At 45.3% G+C, this 16,448-nt stretch overlaps 1 protein-coding gene across 1 annotated transcript in view; it reads right to left on the bottom strand.

Annotated features, from left to right (window-relative positions):
• Positions 1-3,479: 3,479 nt before the first annotated feature.
• Positions 3,480-16,448, bottom strand: part of prdm1a (PR domain containing 1a, with ZNF domain) — a 15,885-nt gene continuing 2,916 nt past the window's right edge. Inside the window, exons 2-7 of the mRNA XM_033639827.2 lie at positions 15,477-15,821; positions 12,397-12,516; positions 10,814-11,066; positions 6,360-7,438; positions 5,937-6,065; positions 3,480-5,813 (exon numbers count right to left, since the gene is read on the bottom strand). Of these exons, the coding sequence (XP_033495718.1) occupies positions 5,235-5,813; positions 5,937-6,065; positions 6,360-7,438; positions 10,814-11,066; positions 12,397-12,516; positions 15,477-15,821 (2,505 nt within the window). The 3' untranslated portion in view covers positions 3,480-5,234. The remainder of the gene's footprint in view (positions 5,814-5,936; positions 6,066-6,359; positions 7,439-10,813; positions 11,067-12,396; positions 12,517-15,476; positions 15,822-16,448) is intronic.

Below are 16,448 nucleotides of genomic sequence, written 5' to 3'. Positions count from 1 at the left end.
AATTTTTGACCCAACAAGGTTTTAAATTCATAAAATTTTCCTCAGGCCGAGAAAAGTTATTTAAAAATCCATGATGTCATCACAATGTGTCACAGGTATCTCGTGGGCGGGGCCAGCAGGAGAAACACTACTGTGAATATTCAGTGGGATGCTTATTGTGGAAGTAAACCAGGCGTAAATCAGTGGATGCATTTTTTTGAGCGTCACAACCACATCCACAAGCAAAGTGACTTGTTTTACTAACAGGATTTGATCCATTTGGGTCGAGTACAGATGAGATCATGTTACAGTGGGTGTCGTCGCAATTTTATGTGCTCTTATTTTGAAATTTCACATGATTTCTAATGCCTTCTTTGTGTTTATTTTTTATCATTTGTCATGTTAGCAGCTCTGCTATAACTGTCCATATTAGGTTTTACTTTAACTCTCAAACAGTTGATCTTTAAATTTCCCGATGTTTATGATTGGAGAGGTGAAACTTTGTTTTGATGAGTCCACATTTTCCTGAGATCATATGGACTGATGACTGTCGGCTTTAAAATGACTCATGTGGTCTGTTTGTCTCCTGCACGCAGGATAAAAGACAGACCTCGGTTACTGCAGCCCATAGGGCACGGGGAGCTGTGTTCCCATTTCCTGCTGCAGTCTTAAAGTTTGACACTGCACGGAAATGGACATAAAGATTCACGACTTTTCACCAAAGGGTCTGGTTTACAGCTGAGGTAAAAGTTGGAATATGTGAATCAATGTGTTGGACATTAAAAACAGGACTCTGAATCTGTGCTGGTGAGTTTCGGCCCAGAGCTGGTTTGTCTGCAGTTTGTGTTATCGGTTTCTTTCTCTTGTGTCTTTTCTTTAGGCTCAGCTCAGGCTTCACAGGTGAAACAAGAGTGTGAGGGAGATGCCAGTCAAGCACAGTCTGCACACACCTGCAGTCTCAAGAAGAGGCCTGATCAGGTCAATTAAGTGAAAACACCTGTGTGGGTTACAGACATTATCGTGCTAAACCATTTTCTGAAGCATTTTACAGATGTGCACACTGCAGTCACTGTATCTTCAGAAATAATTTCTGACAGACTCCAGTGACATCTTAAATATATGTTATTCTTTTTCTCAGCTGACATTTTTCCAGATTCCATCTCATACAGTCTTTACTAAGTCTCTTTTCACCTGCCCTCTCAAGACATCTGTTGTGGTCCAGATTTTGGAGTGGAGTGGTCCAGAATGCTGAAAAGGTTTAATGACCTGCACCGAGGAGGTTATGTTTCAGGCTCGGTTTGTTTGTTTGTCAGTGGGATTACGTAAAATGAAACATGGTGAAGGGGTGCAGAGTGGGCCATGGACCAACACGTTAAATTTCAGAGCTGATCCAAATCACTGGGCCAATGCACAAATTATTTTCCACTTTCATTAACATTGCAAGAGAGGGCATTTGGCCATGGCAGAATAAATGTCTTACTTCATGGATACTCGACTTACACCACTTTAGCAAACTGACAGGAGATCAGGGGCCAGTCAGGGGCCCCGCACATGTATGCAGGGGCTTTTCTAGATTTGAAGACATTTGGGGCTCAGCCTAGACGTCTGTTGGAGGATCAAGAGGATAGTCAAGCTCCATTTTTATGCTTTTTTATGCACTCTGGCACCTGAAGCTGCTCTTATCTGGCAGCCTCCAGTCATTTCAAACATGGCGTTGGTAGCTGTCTGGCTCTGGATGATCACATAGAAGGGGGCGGGCATCATGGAAGCAGAAAGGCTACAAGATGGAGGAGCTGATAACGTTGGTCTGCAGATCTATAACACAGTGCTGCAACTTGTAAAGACAGGCAGAAGAAAAACTGGGTCTGTGATAACATTTCCACCAAACTTCAGATGATATAGAAGATATAAAAGATATAGAAATCTTTGGTAATTTCAGTGATGTTCGTTGTCTTGCTCGAGTCTGCTGTCATTTACATGGCGCCAAAAAAGCTGCACTTCCGTCAGTGACGTTCTCAAAGCACCTGCCCGTCATCACGGCCCTAGACATTAGTGGCAGCAGCTGCTTTGAAAGGGAAATTTCGGTTTATTTCAACCTGTCTCCTATCGTCCTAAATTTGTTTCAAGTGACTAGTGACATAAAGATAATAGTTAGCATGTTAGCCTAGATACAGCCGGGGCGCATAGTAGTTTTAAGTTTAAGTTTATTTACTTTATTAATCCCCCTGAGGGGAAATTCAATGTTTTCACTCTTGCTTGTCAATTACACACAGGTCTGAAAGACACACACATGCACAAACAGTACCTATACATGCACAAAGTGGAGAGATGTCAGAGTGAGGGGGCTGCCCTTTGGTCAGGCGGGGTTTGGTGCCTTGCTCAAGGGCACCTCGGCAGTGCCCAGGAGGTGAATTGGCACCTCTCCAGCCACCAGTCCACGCTCCATATTTTGGTCCGGACGGGGACTCGAACAGGCGACCCTCTGGTTCCCAACCCAAGTCCCTATGGACTGAGCTACTGCCGCCTCAGCGCCCCTAGCGTCAGACCTGTTAAAACGTAAGTGAACGGGCAACCTTCAAGTGCAAAGTTAGTCCACTAAACAAGCTTTTTTTCCACAAAGACCGCCTCATATCGTTAGGATAAATGTCAGAGAACATATAGAAAACGACATGTAAACGTGTTGTCTTACCTTACCGGTATGCTGCCATGTTTGTTTGTTGTTTGTTGCTACATCCAGCTCTGGACGGACTTATCTTGCACCCGCCCAATAATGACACTTTATTTCATTCAACATTTTGTCTGCCATTTTTTATTCACTTTATTCATTTGATGTAGCAATTTTATTTTATTTTTAATTTATCTATTATTATCTTTAATTTTTACTTTTCATTTTCTCTCTTTAATCTTATTCTGTTTAATGCCCTTTGATTTTGTCTTGTGCTTCTGTGATACTTGAATTCCCCCCCTGGGGATCAATAAAGTATATCTTATCTTATCTTATCTTAACTTAACTTAAATTATCATACTATATTTTGATGATTTGTGGTGGATATGTTGTCTTCAGCTACAGAATTAGCCGTTAGCTGCCCCCGTAACAAACTAGCTTCTTTTAGTTGTTTCTGAGATTTGTAACAATTTTAGGATCAGTTTCACTAAATTGTGTTGAAGCAAAATTCTCCAGTGTTTTTTTTTGCAGAAACGGCTGCTGATGTGAGATGAGTGAAAAACGGATCAAGCTTTTTAATGAGAAACAAGTGGTGTGCTCCGTAACAACTAGAAATACTATTTAAGATGGCATTTGTGCCTGTCAAATATTAACATAGGAAAGTATCTACAATTACTATGTAGTGGTAGAGCGAGTATAATTTCACTTATATAATTTCACTGCATTAAAGACGAGCATTATTTTCCAGCTTTTCCACAATGTCTGTACACATTCATTTCAATGACTGTTCTACCAAACCACATGTAAAGAGAATAAAGCACACAGAGCCGCAGGGTTTAGATTAGAGCAGTGAACATTTATATCATAATTTACACTTTTTGACATTTTGCACATAAATAAGTATGTAAACCAGAATGTAAACAGAGACAGTCCTTTGGGGGATTCTCCTCTGGAGTTAAAGCTCTGATCAGAGAAAGAGACGCTTTGGTCGAACATTAGACAAAGATGATGAAACAGAGGAGAGACAGATGCACAGTTCAGATTGTTGATGTACAACTGCTGCAGAAAGTCACAGTTGCTTTAGTGACATTAAGCTGAGTCTTAATGCCGTTCCGACCAGTTTCAGTGATATTGTACACAGTGTAAATGGTGCAAGCATCGGCACTGAAGTTATAAAGTAGGGGGGGGGGGGGGGGGGGCAGTGCATAAAAGAAGGCCGAGGTGCTTTGGTGTATGCCAGTTCAACAAGGTGGCGGACGGGTGGGGTTGAAGAAGGGGCCATTGCTTCTCAACCGAAATATTAACAAACAACAACAACAAAACATCTACAAAACGTGAGACCACAGCGAAAGATTGAACACTTCATCATATACACACAGTACGTCTTCCCTTCTTCAGCAATTTGATTCCTCGAGTCCTTCTTCCCTTGTTTTCATTTTCCTTTCTCCTGGTTTTTGGTGTGCATTTGAAATTAAAGCCAAGTGAACTTTGGTTTCTAGCGTCAAGTGTGAAACCTCCTCAGTCCGAGGAGGTTCACTTCCCTGTCGGGTGCTGACAGTGTTGTAGAAAAATAAAACAAAAGGAGGGACGAGGGGGGGCAGCTGGCCGGCCTCCCGAGTCCATTATGTGCTACATGTTAGCGGGCGGTGCCGCTCCTTTGGACCACACGAAGAGCTGCACTCCAGTTCAGTTTGGTTTCTTCTTCTTCTTCTTCAAGTAGCAAAAATAAATAGAAAGCTCCCACCTTTAGCTGTCCCTTTAAACACACACACACACACTCGCACAAACACACACACAGTCGTATCGTCACATGCACACTGAGGTAACCGTTGTGAAAAATATACAAAAAAATGCCCTTTTTAGTTTCAAATTAAATTAAGTAGGCATCAGAAAAAGGACACAGACATACTTTTGGGAAGCTATCGAGCAGGGTTGAAATAAAGCTCTTCTCACTAAGTTAACAAATTTATGTGCCGCACTTTGGCAAGTTATTCAAACCCTTTTTTAACCTGCTATGTTGGTTCCTAAATTTAAATAGATAAAACCCTGAAGAGTGGAAACCCCTGGTTCTATAGGTCAGAGGTCAGAGGACGGACAGACGGACGGATATAGGCATAGACTAGTGACTATCTACAGAGAAATGGCCACAGAGAAAACAAAATAAGTCTTTAACATTGATTTCATCCCGTCAGTGTAACCATCCCTTCCACTTATTGCTTTTAAAGACAACAAATAAAAAGTATAATAAATTAAGGAGGTTATATAACAACTAATTGATCAAAAAAAAAAACAAAACAAAGACATTTGAAAATCGAGACCAAATAATACAACAACAATAATGATAATAGCATTATATTAATTACATTAAAGGTAAATCCTGGGTACATGATTGTCTCTAAGTATAATAAACGCTGAAACTGCTAAGTAGTCATGGGACAGTGTCTCTTGAGCCCTGAGTTCGCAAGTCCCTGATAAACCTGGAGTAATCATGATGTCACTCCTGACGACAACCAGGTAGAGAATTATTTATTTACAGCTGTCTGCTGAGTCGTTCAGTCCTGACTCCAAGTCCTTTGGGTTTAAAGGTCAGTCACGCGTGATCCTCTGACTCCTGCTTGACGGTGACGTTGGCAGGAAGTGGCGGGATGGGGCTGCTGTGCCGCATCTTGATGACTGACGTCTCGTTCGGGGACTCGTATGTGCCGTAACCTGCAGAGATAAGGTCGGTGGCGCCGCCCTTATGGTGGGGATGGTAATGGGGGGACTTCAGGTCGTTCTCCCTCCACAGCATCCCCAAGACCTGCTTCTCCAGCATAGCCTCCACCTCCACCCCTCCCTGCAGCTGCTCCAGCCGCTCGGCGTGCTCGCTGACGTCAAAGCGCTCGATCTCTTCGTTGGCGCGGTGCACATCTTCCAAGGAAGAGTGAGTGGAGACAGCAGGGCAGTAGCCCTTGAGATGAAGCCGCAGGCTGCACAGGTGGATGTAGTGGCGGTGGCAGTGGGGGCATTTGTGCGGACGCTCGCGGGAGTGCAGCCGCTTGTGCAGCTTGAGGTGGACAAACTGGGTGAACTTTGCTGGGCAGAGTTTGCAGTGGTAGGGCTTTTCCCCTGAGTGGAGGCGCAGGTGAGTTTTCAGGTTGCTGGTGCTGCTGAAGCGCTTGTGACAAACCTGGAGGAGACAAAGAGATGATGTCAGCTGCTTGTGGCAACCCACAAATTAACCTTCGTATCTCGTTATCAACTCATCTTTCGTGGGAAAGCGTCAGAAAGCGTCCTTGGCATTGTTTCTTACCTGGCACTCATGTGGCTTCTCCCCAGTGTGGACCAGGAAGTGTTTCTGCAGGTGAGCCAGCTGAGTGAAACCTTTGTTACAGGTCTGACATTTAAAGGGTCTCTCTCCACTGTGGACACGAAGATGAACCTACAGAGAGGAGGAAGAAAAACAGTTAAATATCAGAGAAACCAACAAACTAAAAGGTTTCTAAGTGGTAAAGAAATATAAACTTGATTATGTTAAAACACACGGAGAGCTTGGTGAGTTTTCTGTAAATGGTTTTTAACACGCCCTGCTCTTTCAGGTGCAGTAAACCTGCTCTGTGGCCTAATTATAATGAACTGTAGTCTTCACAATACAAAGGAGTGGAATGATAATGAGTCAGTAAATCAGACAAGATGTTGAAAGACAAACACGGAAACAACTTGTCTCGATCCTCACCTTCAGGTTCGACAGCTGTCCGAAGGTCTTGCTGCACACGTTGCACTCATACTTGATTTTGCCGTTCTGCTTCTTCAGCGGGTACGGCAGCGCCTTGTAGCCCGCTGAGCCCGGGCCACGCTTCGCCTTGGTCAGGTTGATTGCCTCCTCATCTGTGCAATGCTCGCTGGCATTGCCCAGCAGGGCTGAGGTAGGCTTGGTGGGCACCCTCTCGTTGGGAGGTGCTGTGCCTGCTGTTGGGGAGCCGCTGGAGGGGGCATGGGTGGGTCTGTGTGGGTGAGGGTGCGCGGGGTAAGGGTGGTGAGGCCCTGCTTTGTCCTTCAGAGACGTGGCAGCTGAGAAGGCACTGGTGGGCCTGGGGAGGAGGAAGTCTCTGTGGGCAGAGACGGAGGAGGGTTGGATGTGGTCCGGCATCAGGAAGCGCCTCCCTGCTGTGTCGGAGGGCAGGAGGGGCACGTGAGGGGGGAGCAAGCTGCTGTAGACGGGGTACATCCTGGGAAAGATTCCTCCTACAGTTGGGACACCACCGCTAGGCAGAGGGTAGGGATGGGGAAGGAGGTAGCGTGAGTAAGGAGCTCCTGGAGGGTAGAAAGATGAGGAGATGGGAGTAGATGGCGGGGAGTAACCGGGGTAAGAACCCAGTCCAGTGGGGTAGAAAGACGCTGGACCCAGTGGGCTCCCCTGAGGGCTGCTGTCAGGGCTGCTCCTCGCTGACGGGCTGGGTGTGGCTGAAGACTGGTTGCCAGGGGAACGAGTTGTGGGGTAAACAAGCTGGCCGGGTTTGTGGCCAAGGAAGTCTTCAGGGATGTGAGGGTGGGGTCTGAGCGTCGGGTAGAGGGCGCGAGGGTACAGAGGGCGCTCGGGGCTGTCGGCACAGCGCGGGCGGGTGGGAAGCGGCCGGCTGGGCTCCCTCTTCGTCGAGGAGGAGGAGGTGCTGTTGGTGCCACGCAGGATGGAGAGGACGCTGTGTTCCCTCTTGGGCGGCGTGGGGGTCACTGCGATGGGGGACAGGCTGGAGGCTTCAACCAAACGCTCCTCACTGCTCACCTGCTGCTGTTTCACCTCCAAGAGAGACTGCTCTGAAGAGACACAGAGAGAAAGGAGAGGTCAGAGGGAGTTCAGCAGATCAAGATAAAGTCCTGGTGATTCCTCCCCTCGAGGCCCTTTGATGAATGATCCCAAGTTTTGTCATTTAAAGTGGAAATCATGACTTTTATCAACATAACATATTCTCTGATTACTTTAAAACTGAGCCTGTCGGCAGAGATTAACCTCTGCATGTTAAAGTGGTAGACTATGGTGTGTGTGTGTGTGTGTGTGTGTGTGTGTGTTGCAGGGTTTAGGAACACCATAAGTAACTCAACTCTGGGCCAATTAAGGTGACAGATTTGACGAACGAGCGCGAGGGGCGAGGGCGGGAGCAAAAGACAGGAAGTGAGGCGTGACAGCTGCCTTTGGGCATTGTGTGTGTTTATATCTGTGTCTGTGTGTGTGTGTGTGTGTGTGTGTGCCTATAAAATCAAGATAAAATCAAAATGGTGGCAGACAGACAGGGCTGATGGAAGGTTTCCTGCTAAAGATATCCTCCGAAAAAGCCTCCACCTGCCCTCCACACACACACACACACACACACACACCATGTGACAAGGTCCACACACACAGAGGCGCCTGCAGACAAAGGCCTCTGTCTGATTTGTTGACTTTTCCACTTTTGGGGAACACACACACATTTTTGATCAAACTCTCCTGACTTTACGGACTCTGTTTCCGGGTCAAAGGTCAGATTAGCGAGCTTCCTTCTCAGTCACTCACACCTACTGTCTCCTCTGCATGATGAAAGAGTGGATTAGGAGGAGAGCTCATACACACACTCTCTAAAAGCCCCGGGTAGTCAGCGAGCAGCACATCTCGGCTGTTAAATGGCTTCAGACGGGCCCTTAAAACACCGCCGTCTATTATCTATAAGCTCGTTTACTGCCCAGTCAACTTTTTACCAGGAGGTCACCCAGAGGGGAGTGTGTGTGTAAGTGTGTGAGCACGTGTAAATGTGTATGTGTGTGAGAGAGAGATGGAGGTTGTCAGAGTTAATCCTGAGTGCCAGCACTGGTGAAATTTGTTTGACTCCCCCTGATTCACCCTCTCTCTCACACACACACACACACACACACACACACACAGGCAGTGACCCCTGCATCACGAGTATAGCGGCAGTGTGTAAACATTGAGGTTATCAGTTAGCCTTCCTCCTCCTCCTCCTCCCTCCTTCCTTCTTCTAGAAAACAAACAGGGCGGCCATCTTGGAGATATCAATCTGTCAACACGGCCCTTCTGCCAGGAAGTTCAAGTAGTCAACAGAGGGGGTGGGAGGTGCGACTCCACCTCCAGCGCTCCCCCCCTCCACCTTCTCTCTGGTCTTTTCAAGTGGCAAATATATCAAGCAAATGGCCGACACACACACACACACACACACTCACACACACATGCACAGTATGTGCAAGCTAGCATGTGTTTGAGATGAAAAGAGTGGGTGTGAATGCGTTGGCATGTCGCGCTTATGACTGCGTGTGAGAGAAGAGAGAGTGTTTTTATCGGTGGAGCAGCAGCGTCTTTGAACACAACACACACACACATGGCTGACAGGTGCTTTAAAGTGCTAACACTCAGAGAATGCTACACAACGACGACAAAAAGAGTGAGAGAAGGAGAGAGGAGAAAGTGAGGGAGTGAGACGGCAGTGCACCCTCAGTCATTTTACTCACAGATGTCTGGTTTTGCTATGACTGCGTTTGAAAGAGCAAAAACCAGAGAGACAAGGACGATGCAGTTGACATGTTGTTGCACGACTTGGGAATAAAATACAGGATGTTGCTTGGTTTGGAGCAGAGACTGTGGCGCCCCCCCTCCTGTGGGACACTGAGTGTGATTTAAAAAAAGACCGGAAGATGACAGTGAGACAAATCTTCTCTGAAGCAAAACCACCAAAAATACGTTGGCATTAAAAACAGCAGATTCAAATCGAAGGGTCAGGGTTTGACCTTCGTAGGTCAGATGGGCTCACCGAAATCATTAAATAATGAGACTGCATTTTCAGTCTGCAGCACAGCTGCTGAATTCATCCGCTTCCTCTTGTCTTACCTTTTGCCCTTGTGGCTGAGTTTCGGTTTAACGTTTCTTAGTCAGAAAGATTGTGGTTTTCTTGGTTTTACTCAGCCGATGAGATTATTTCTGACTTTGTATGTAGAGCCAAAACTCCAGTCCAACAGTCAAAGGACTCATTTTTGGCACGTACTCATCAGACCGGACAAAAAAAAAAATGGCTCGAAACTTAAAGCTCAACAGACCATGGACAGAACTGCAGCCAAGTTCAGGTAAGTGTTTCTGCTGCAGGTAAACATCAGTGTTTGAGTCACTGGCAGGTCAACAGAAGCCTGTGGGGCCAAATGACAGACGCAGCTAATGAAAGACAACACATATGCTGTATACACACACACAGGCTTTGGAGAGGGGAGGTGACTGGGAGGGGGGGCTGAGGTGCCTCCTGCCTCTCCCCCAGGTCATGCGCATTTTTCCCTGGGCAGAGGAGTCGCCCAGGCTGGGTCTGCTGGTCCCTCTATCACCTTAACACTGCCATTAACCTGCAGTCACACCTGGAAAGCCCTGAGCTCCCTCTCTCTGTCTTTGTTTCCTCTCAGCTCACTCTCTCTTTGATCAGCTCCACTAAAGGGGAGCAGTGCAGCCCATCTGCTGTGTCAAGAAAAGGTTCATTTCAGAGCTGCATGCCCAAATTTGTGTCTCTCTGCTTTGTGCTAAACTAATACTCATCTATGATTTAAAGGTTTAGATGGAGGTTTGGGGCTGATGTTAGCAGCTGGGGGTTCATGCTGTTATCAGAAGGGAATCAGAAGAACAGTAAAACATTTGTGTGTGAGCACGGAGAACTCTGACGCTAACTTTTCTCTCATAAAAAGGTCACCAAAGACAAATGCAGTCATGCAAACAGTCTCTGCTGCTTTTATTGAGGTTGAGCAAGGTTGTGTGTGCGAGCTTTCATGTTAAGAGCGGGTCTTTAAGTGTGTAAGACTGTGGCATTAGGGGCCATATCCCCCTGTGTGTGTAATTACACTGTCACTGGCACACACACAAATACAGCGATGGCACTGACAGAGATGAAAGGTTGTTGGTCTTGTACTTTTGTGTGTGTGTGTGAGATAATAACAGGCTAAGGTTCAGAGAGGAAGGAGACACGGCTATACTCAAAAACACTGTGAGGCTTTAAGAGCGGCGACAGGACACACTCAAGACACACACACACACACACACACACACACACACACCTACATTGTCTATTGATTGTATGGTTTTTACGACAGCAGCTCGGAGCATCAGACGTTTAATAAATATAACCTGTTCTGTCACAGTCAAAATCTCACTCATTTATTAGCTGAAACACTTACTGAGTTTCTGCATCATCAGCTCTCCGGACGGCGGGTAGTGGAGACGACGGGCGAAGTCGTGGCAGTACCAGACGAGCAGCTCAGCGCCGGCCGGGACGGGCTTCACCGTGTAGAAGTAGATCTCCATGCCGTTCTGACATGCTGCCAAGTTCTGCTCCGCCGCCGAGTGCGCCGGGTTCACGTAGCGCATCCAGTTAGAGCGAGTCTCATCCAGGCCGTCGACGAAGTGGTGGAACTCTTGGCCCTCGTAGATCTGGAGCGAAAAAGAGTTTAGAAAAATTATTACTCATGTTCTTTAAATGTCAGAATTGATTGTAGTCAATTAAAGAAGTCAAGTAAAAAATATCTTTTTATTTTCAGTTTTCAATTCTTTACTTTTTCTCTTCTTTGAATAAAAAAACAGACGACACAGAAGTTCTAACAAAACTAAATGACTTCGTTCAGTTGTAATAACAGCAGTAACAGCCTTGTTTAAAAATAAGTATTATGTAAATTCATCTTTTTTTTTCTCTCCCTTCATTCACTTCCCCTGAATGACTTCACTGACAAACTGACATACAGACGAAGTGAATTACAAGCTAATGACAGTAACTAAAAACTGAGGGTAACTAACTGAAAAAAATCAGTAAAATTCTACTAATTCTGTCAGTTAATTAGTACATAGCCTGGGAAAAGTAAATGAGTAGCAAAACCCACGAAATAAATGTGTAAATAAATGTAATAAATAATAAAATAACTGACTAAAAATGCAAATTAATTAGTTACTAATGAACTAAAATAAAGGGTTTGACTAAATATATTTAGTAAATGGCAAAAAAGTCAGTTTAAGTGACTTACCAAATAAAAAGTGATAAATAACAAACTAAGTTTTAAATCCAGCCGGTTTTAAAAATAAATCTGACTACATCCAACCACCTTTCTTCTTCTCTTGTCCCTCTCTCCGTCCCTCCATCCTTTCATTCCCCTCAGACGGACAGAAACAGACAGAGTGCCGCAGAGGAGGAGATCCTCTTTTATATTGAAAAGGGAAAGGACGGACTGCCGACTCATTTTCTGCCTCTCTTTCTCTCTTTCACTCTCTCGTATCTCTCAGCTCAGTGTGTGTGTGTGTGTGTGTGTGTGTGTGTGTGTGTGTGTGTGTGTGAGAAAGTGAGATATGAGCATGAATGGAACACCTTTCTGATTTAATGTCTGCTTGTGGTTTGCAGCACACTGACTCTTTCTCTTCATGCACACACACACACACCCAGTGTGTGGGCGGTGGTCAGGTAGGTGGTTTGTGAGCGTGTGTGCTCTCACTCAGTCAGTTACCGGTAGTGATGGAGTGTATTCTGTCAAACGCTGTGTGTGTGTGTGTGCGCGTGCGGACTTACAGGAACTGCGGTGTGACATGTTATTTGTGTGAAGGTGACATCACATCCCCGTCTCACTGTCTCATCAAAAACAGCGAGCCCAGTTTCCTGTTCCACTGACTGACTTTAGACGTGCGTGACGTCACAGGAAGGGGTCCCTCCGGCTTCTGAGGAAGTGTGTGTGTGTCTGTGTGTGTGTGTTTTCCCTTGCATGAGTGTGTGTGTGCTCACCCTCCAGAAGTACTTGCGGTTGGCGTCTTTGCGAACGCTGTCAGCCGTGTAGATCTCGCCCACCAGGGGACCAAAGCGAGTTCCTTTGGGGATGTACTCCCTGCTGCACACGCCGACCACCTGCACCAAGACACACACACACACACACACAGACACACACACAGGGGTTACACAAAAGATTGAAGAGGTCTTTGATGTGGATCGTGAGTGTGTGTGATCTTTAACACAAAACTTGCAGTGTCTTGAGTGGTATTAATACTTCTACAATGGACTGACGCCGTACCAATGGCGTAGGCTCTGCATAGACGCATACGCCACGCCTGATGTGCACCTCCCCATATGTGTGACTACTGGTTGCGGTGATGACGACCTGTTTATTGTTATAACAATGAATTGCTAAGACAATAAAGCCTCCGCCCAAAATAGCATTTTCAGACCAATGTGTGATGTTTCCTGGCTTCATATGAGTAGGGAAAATCTTCACTAGCCTCTAGGCTAATTTATGCAATGTAAAATGCCATAGACTTATGCTAATAATGTTAGCATGTTGCATTTATGGGGAAAACGTGTTAAGTATAAGACAGTTGTTCTGTCTGTGAACCTTGTGAGTGAAATTGTCTCTATTAAGCCATGTTTAATGTGTGTTTAACGTGTTTTAAAACAATCCAACTTTACAGCACTTCACATAAACTCTACTGCCACCTAGCATTTTGAGGGTGTAACTGCAGAGAGACACAGACACACCACCACAGTATAAATGCTTATAAAGACAAAGGCCACATGTGACTCACAACTATAAATCCACCTTTAGACAAAATTTTACAAAGTAACTTGCTTTAGATATCTCAAAACTCAAGATTATAACTTGTTAAAAATTTTGCGTGTAACCCTGTGTAGCTCTTTTGTTTTTGACCACGTGGCTTGCTGTGTGATATGGAGTGTGTGTGTGTGTGCATTTTCATGCTGTTGTGCACATCCATCAGTGATATGTGTCATTAAGTCTAATTAACTCATATTGTTTGTACAAATACAGACTCACACACTATCAGCCAGCTGTCAACGCCGCCGATGATTAATGAACCAACTTCGCGCTTCACTTCATTTGGAGTGTGTGTATGTGTGTGTGTGTGTGTGTGTGTGTGGTCGGAGAAAAACTGTAAAATCTCTTCTTTCAATTCTCTTTCTTTCGTCACACCTCCACTCATCGCCACATCAAACCAAAACTGCTGCCACTTCAGACGCTTCGTGTGGAAACATCCAGATACTCAAAAGAAAAAATAAATCTTTTGTTGCTTTTTATTTTTTGTTTCTCGCCTGATTCAATCAAAGAGCAGAACAAGAGGGAGGAGGAGGAAGAGGAGAAAAGCGAGGGATTATGTGGCGACTAGACGTCAGGCTCCAGCCGTGGATGGCAGAGAGACACACACACTTATTTTCTTCATGCAGAACCCACACAAACACACGACTTTCCCAAACCCCTGGTGACACGGGAAATCCCCTCTTCCCCCTTTTTTCCCTCGGCGGGACCAGACAGTGTGTTCTGACTTATTAACAGACGTTTACAATGCTCCCTCTCTTTCCTTGAACCAAAACTCAATCTTCTTTGATCAGAGCTCCTGTCCTCAGCCTTTCCCTTCTTCCAGACCAGATAAGTATTTGCTGATAGCCAATCAGCTTCTCTCTCTGGTTTTTGCCTCAGTTTCCCATTGATAAGGCCCCTGATGAGAAAATCTATGTGATCACGCTGCTCAGGAACTCACAAAGTGTCAGAGTTGCCAAAGTCCCGACCCTTTGACCTGCCGTCATGCACTTTTTCTCAAACTGCCTTGAACAGCACGGCAGAGATGATCGGCTGCAGCAGGAGATTCACTGAGTTTTACTTTTCTAGCAGGAAGCCTCGTGACTGATCTGTGATGACTGTGAAATCTGTTACAGGACAAAGAATTAACATTTTAAAGGTTGTTTTGTGCTCTCTTTTATTTGTTTTCAGGGTTGTGTTTGCAGCATTGTAGAAAGGTTCTGTGATTTCTTATTTCATAATAAAATGCAAATTTACATCTGATGTTTCAGCTTTCAGCAGATAATCATTCTCTGTTTTTCGCTGTTTCACATTAGCAGAGAGTCATTTTGGTTCTGTGCAACACCTCACTGTTATCCAACCTCAGTTTCAACCTTTGACTTTTTAGCCTCCAGTTCAATCAGTGACCAAAACGTTATCCATTCAGGTTTGTCAGAAAGTCACAAGGCTGCTGTGTGATTAGTTGAGAGAGATTTACAGAGCAAATGTGTCGTGCTGATCCAGTTTTTTCCTCTGCCTGGCAACAAAATCTGACCAAAATACCCAACTACAGTTACTGATTTTTACCAGCTCATGTTTCTGGATATTTAGCTCCAAACTGTGTTGAGAAACACAAACTCTCAGGAGTTTTAAAACACCCTAAAGCTTCATTTACCTTAAAGGCCTCGGCAGATTTGAGCTGTGAAGCGTCTGACGGGTCAAACTTGACTTTATATCCTCATTAAATTTGACTGAGCAGCTGAAACATCAGCAGACAGAAGCCGTCTCATGTGCCGCGTTAACATGTTGAACTGCGCTCCCTGCCAGCAGCTACGAGTACTGCAGCTCATTTAATGACTTGAGTTAAATGAAATCAATGAGATCTGAAACACACACACACACACACACACACACACAGACTTGGGATAAAGCTGTCATCATTCCCTCAGATGATAAATGAGTTTTCATGCATGGATACGAGCCGATGAGGTCGCAGTGTACACACAGCTACAGTTACAGTGTGTGTGTGTGTGTGTGTGTGTGTGAGAGAGAGTGTGTAAACTCTAGCTTCAGGCCTTTCACACACCCACTCACACACAGATTCCTCTCTGTAATGTGTACGTAAAGTTTTATGGCGAGACGACCCCCTCTTCATTACATGACCGACATCTGACTCACGAGCGTGTGCAGATGGCTTTCTCCGCCTGAGTGTGTGTGACTGGAGAGAAAGTTTGTATGTCTGCCAAAGTGTGTGTGTGTGTGTGTGTGTGTGTGTGTGTGTGTGTGTGTTTGTGAGTCTGACCTCCTTGCTGTCAGCTGGGTGTTTGAACGCCAGGTTCCGAGGCAGCGACGCCTCAGCTCTGGTTGTCGTCACAGCGTCACTGTCTGGCCCCGCCTCCCACGCCGTGTCTTTGACGATGTACGTGCACTTCTCCTCGAACTCTGCCTCCGTCCACTGGCTCATGTCTGCCTCCTCCATCTCCGTCTCTGTCTCCATGTCCACGTCCGTGTCTGCCGTTGTCTCTGCTCTGTCTGAGTCGGTGCTGTTGGTGGCAGTGGAAGCCATCTTGGCTCCGTGATGTGTGTCGTCCTGCTCCATGGTGTGCGCCCCCTCACTGGTCAACATGGCCGAGCTATGAGAGGTCGCCTGGGTCAGAGACATGGGGAGATAAAAAAAGATATTGTCTTTAATTTTCAATCTCTTTCATTGAAAACATTTCTAAAAATTAAAACTGAGAAATTAGAAATTAAGGAAAAAATATTCCATGGAAACAAGAAAGGAAGGAGGGAGAGCTGGAAGAAGACAAAGAAAAATGGGAAACAAAGGAAGAAAAGGTGGAAAATAAAAAAGGAAAGAGAAAAGGACAGAATGACAGAAAGGTAAAAAGGAAGGTAAATAAAGATAGATAGAAAGAACGATGGAAGAAAGGAGGAAGAGCTGAGGGAAGAAGAAAATAATATGAAAAGATAAGGAGAGACAAAGAAGGAAAGAAGAAGTGGAGGATCAAAAAGGGAAATACTGAAGGAAGGAAACCATCAGAGCCAAACAAAGAAGAATGAAAAAGAAGGTAAGGATGAAAAGAAAAGAAGAAGAGAGGAGAGACAGAGGACTGTGTGGAAAACAGATAAGTCAAGTGAGGAGAAAAGATAAGAGATAAAAAGAGGACAAAAAGAAAAGGATTCAGACTAACGATGATCAAAACAGAGGGAGAGATGAAGGGATGAAGAAGGAAGAGAGGAAGAGCTGTGAATATTATGTGGGGTGACTCAGTGA

The sequence above is a fragment of the Epinephelus lanceolatus genome, chromosome 10 (genome assembly GCF_041903045.1).
Source record: "Epinephelus lanceolatus isolate andai-2023 chromosome 10, ASM4190304v1, whole genome shotgun sequence".
NCBI classification, from domain to species: Eukaryota; Metazoa; Chordata; class Actinopteri; order Perciformes; family Serranidae; genus Epinephelus; species Epinephelus lanceolatus.
The sequence above is the reverse complement of the archived record's forward strand: the minus strand, read 5'-3'. Positions and strand labels throughout refer to the sequence as shown.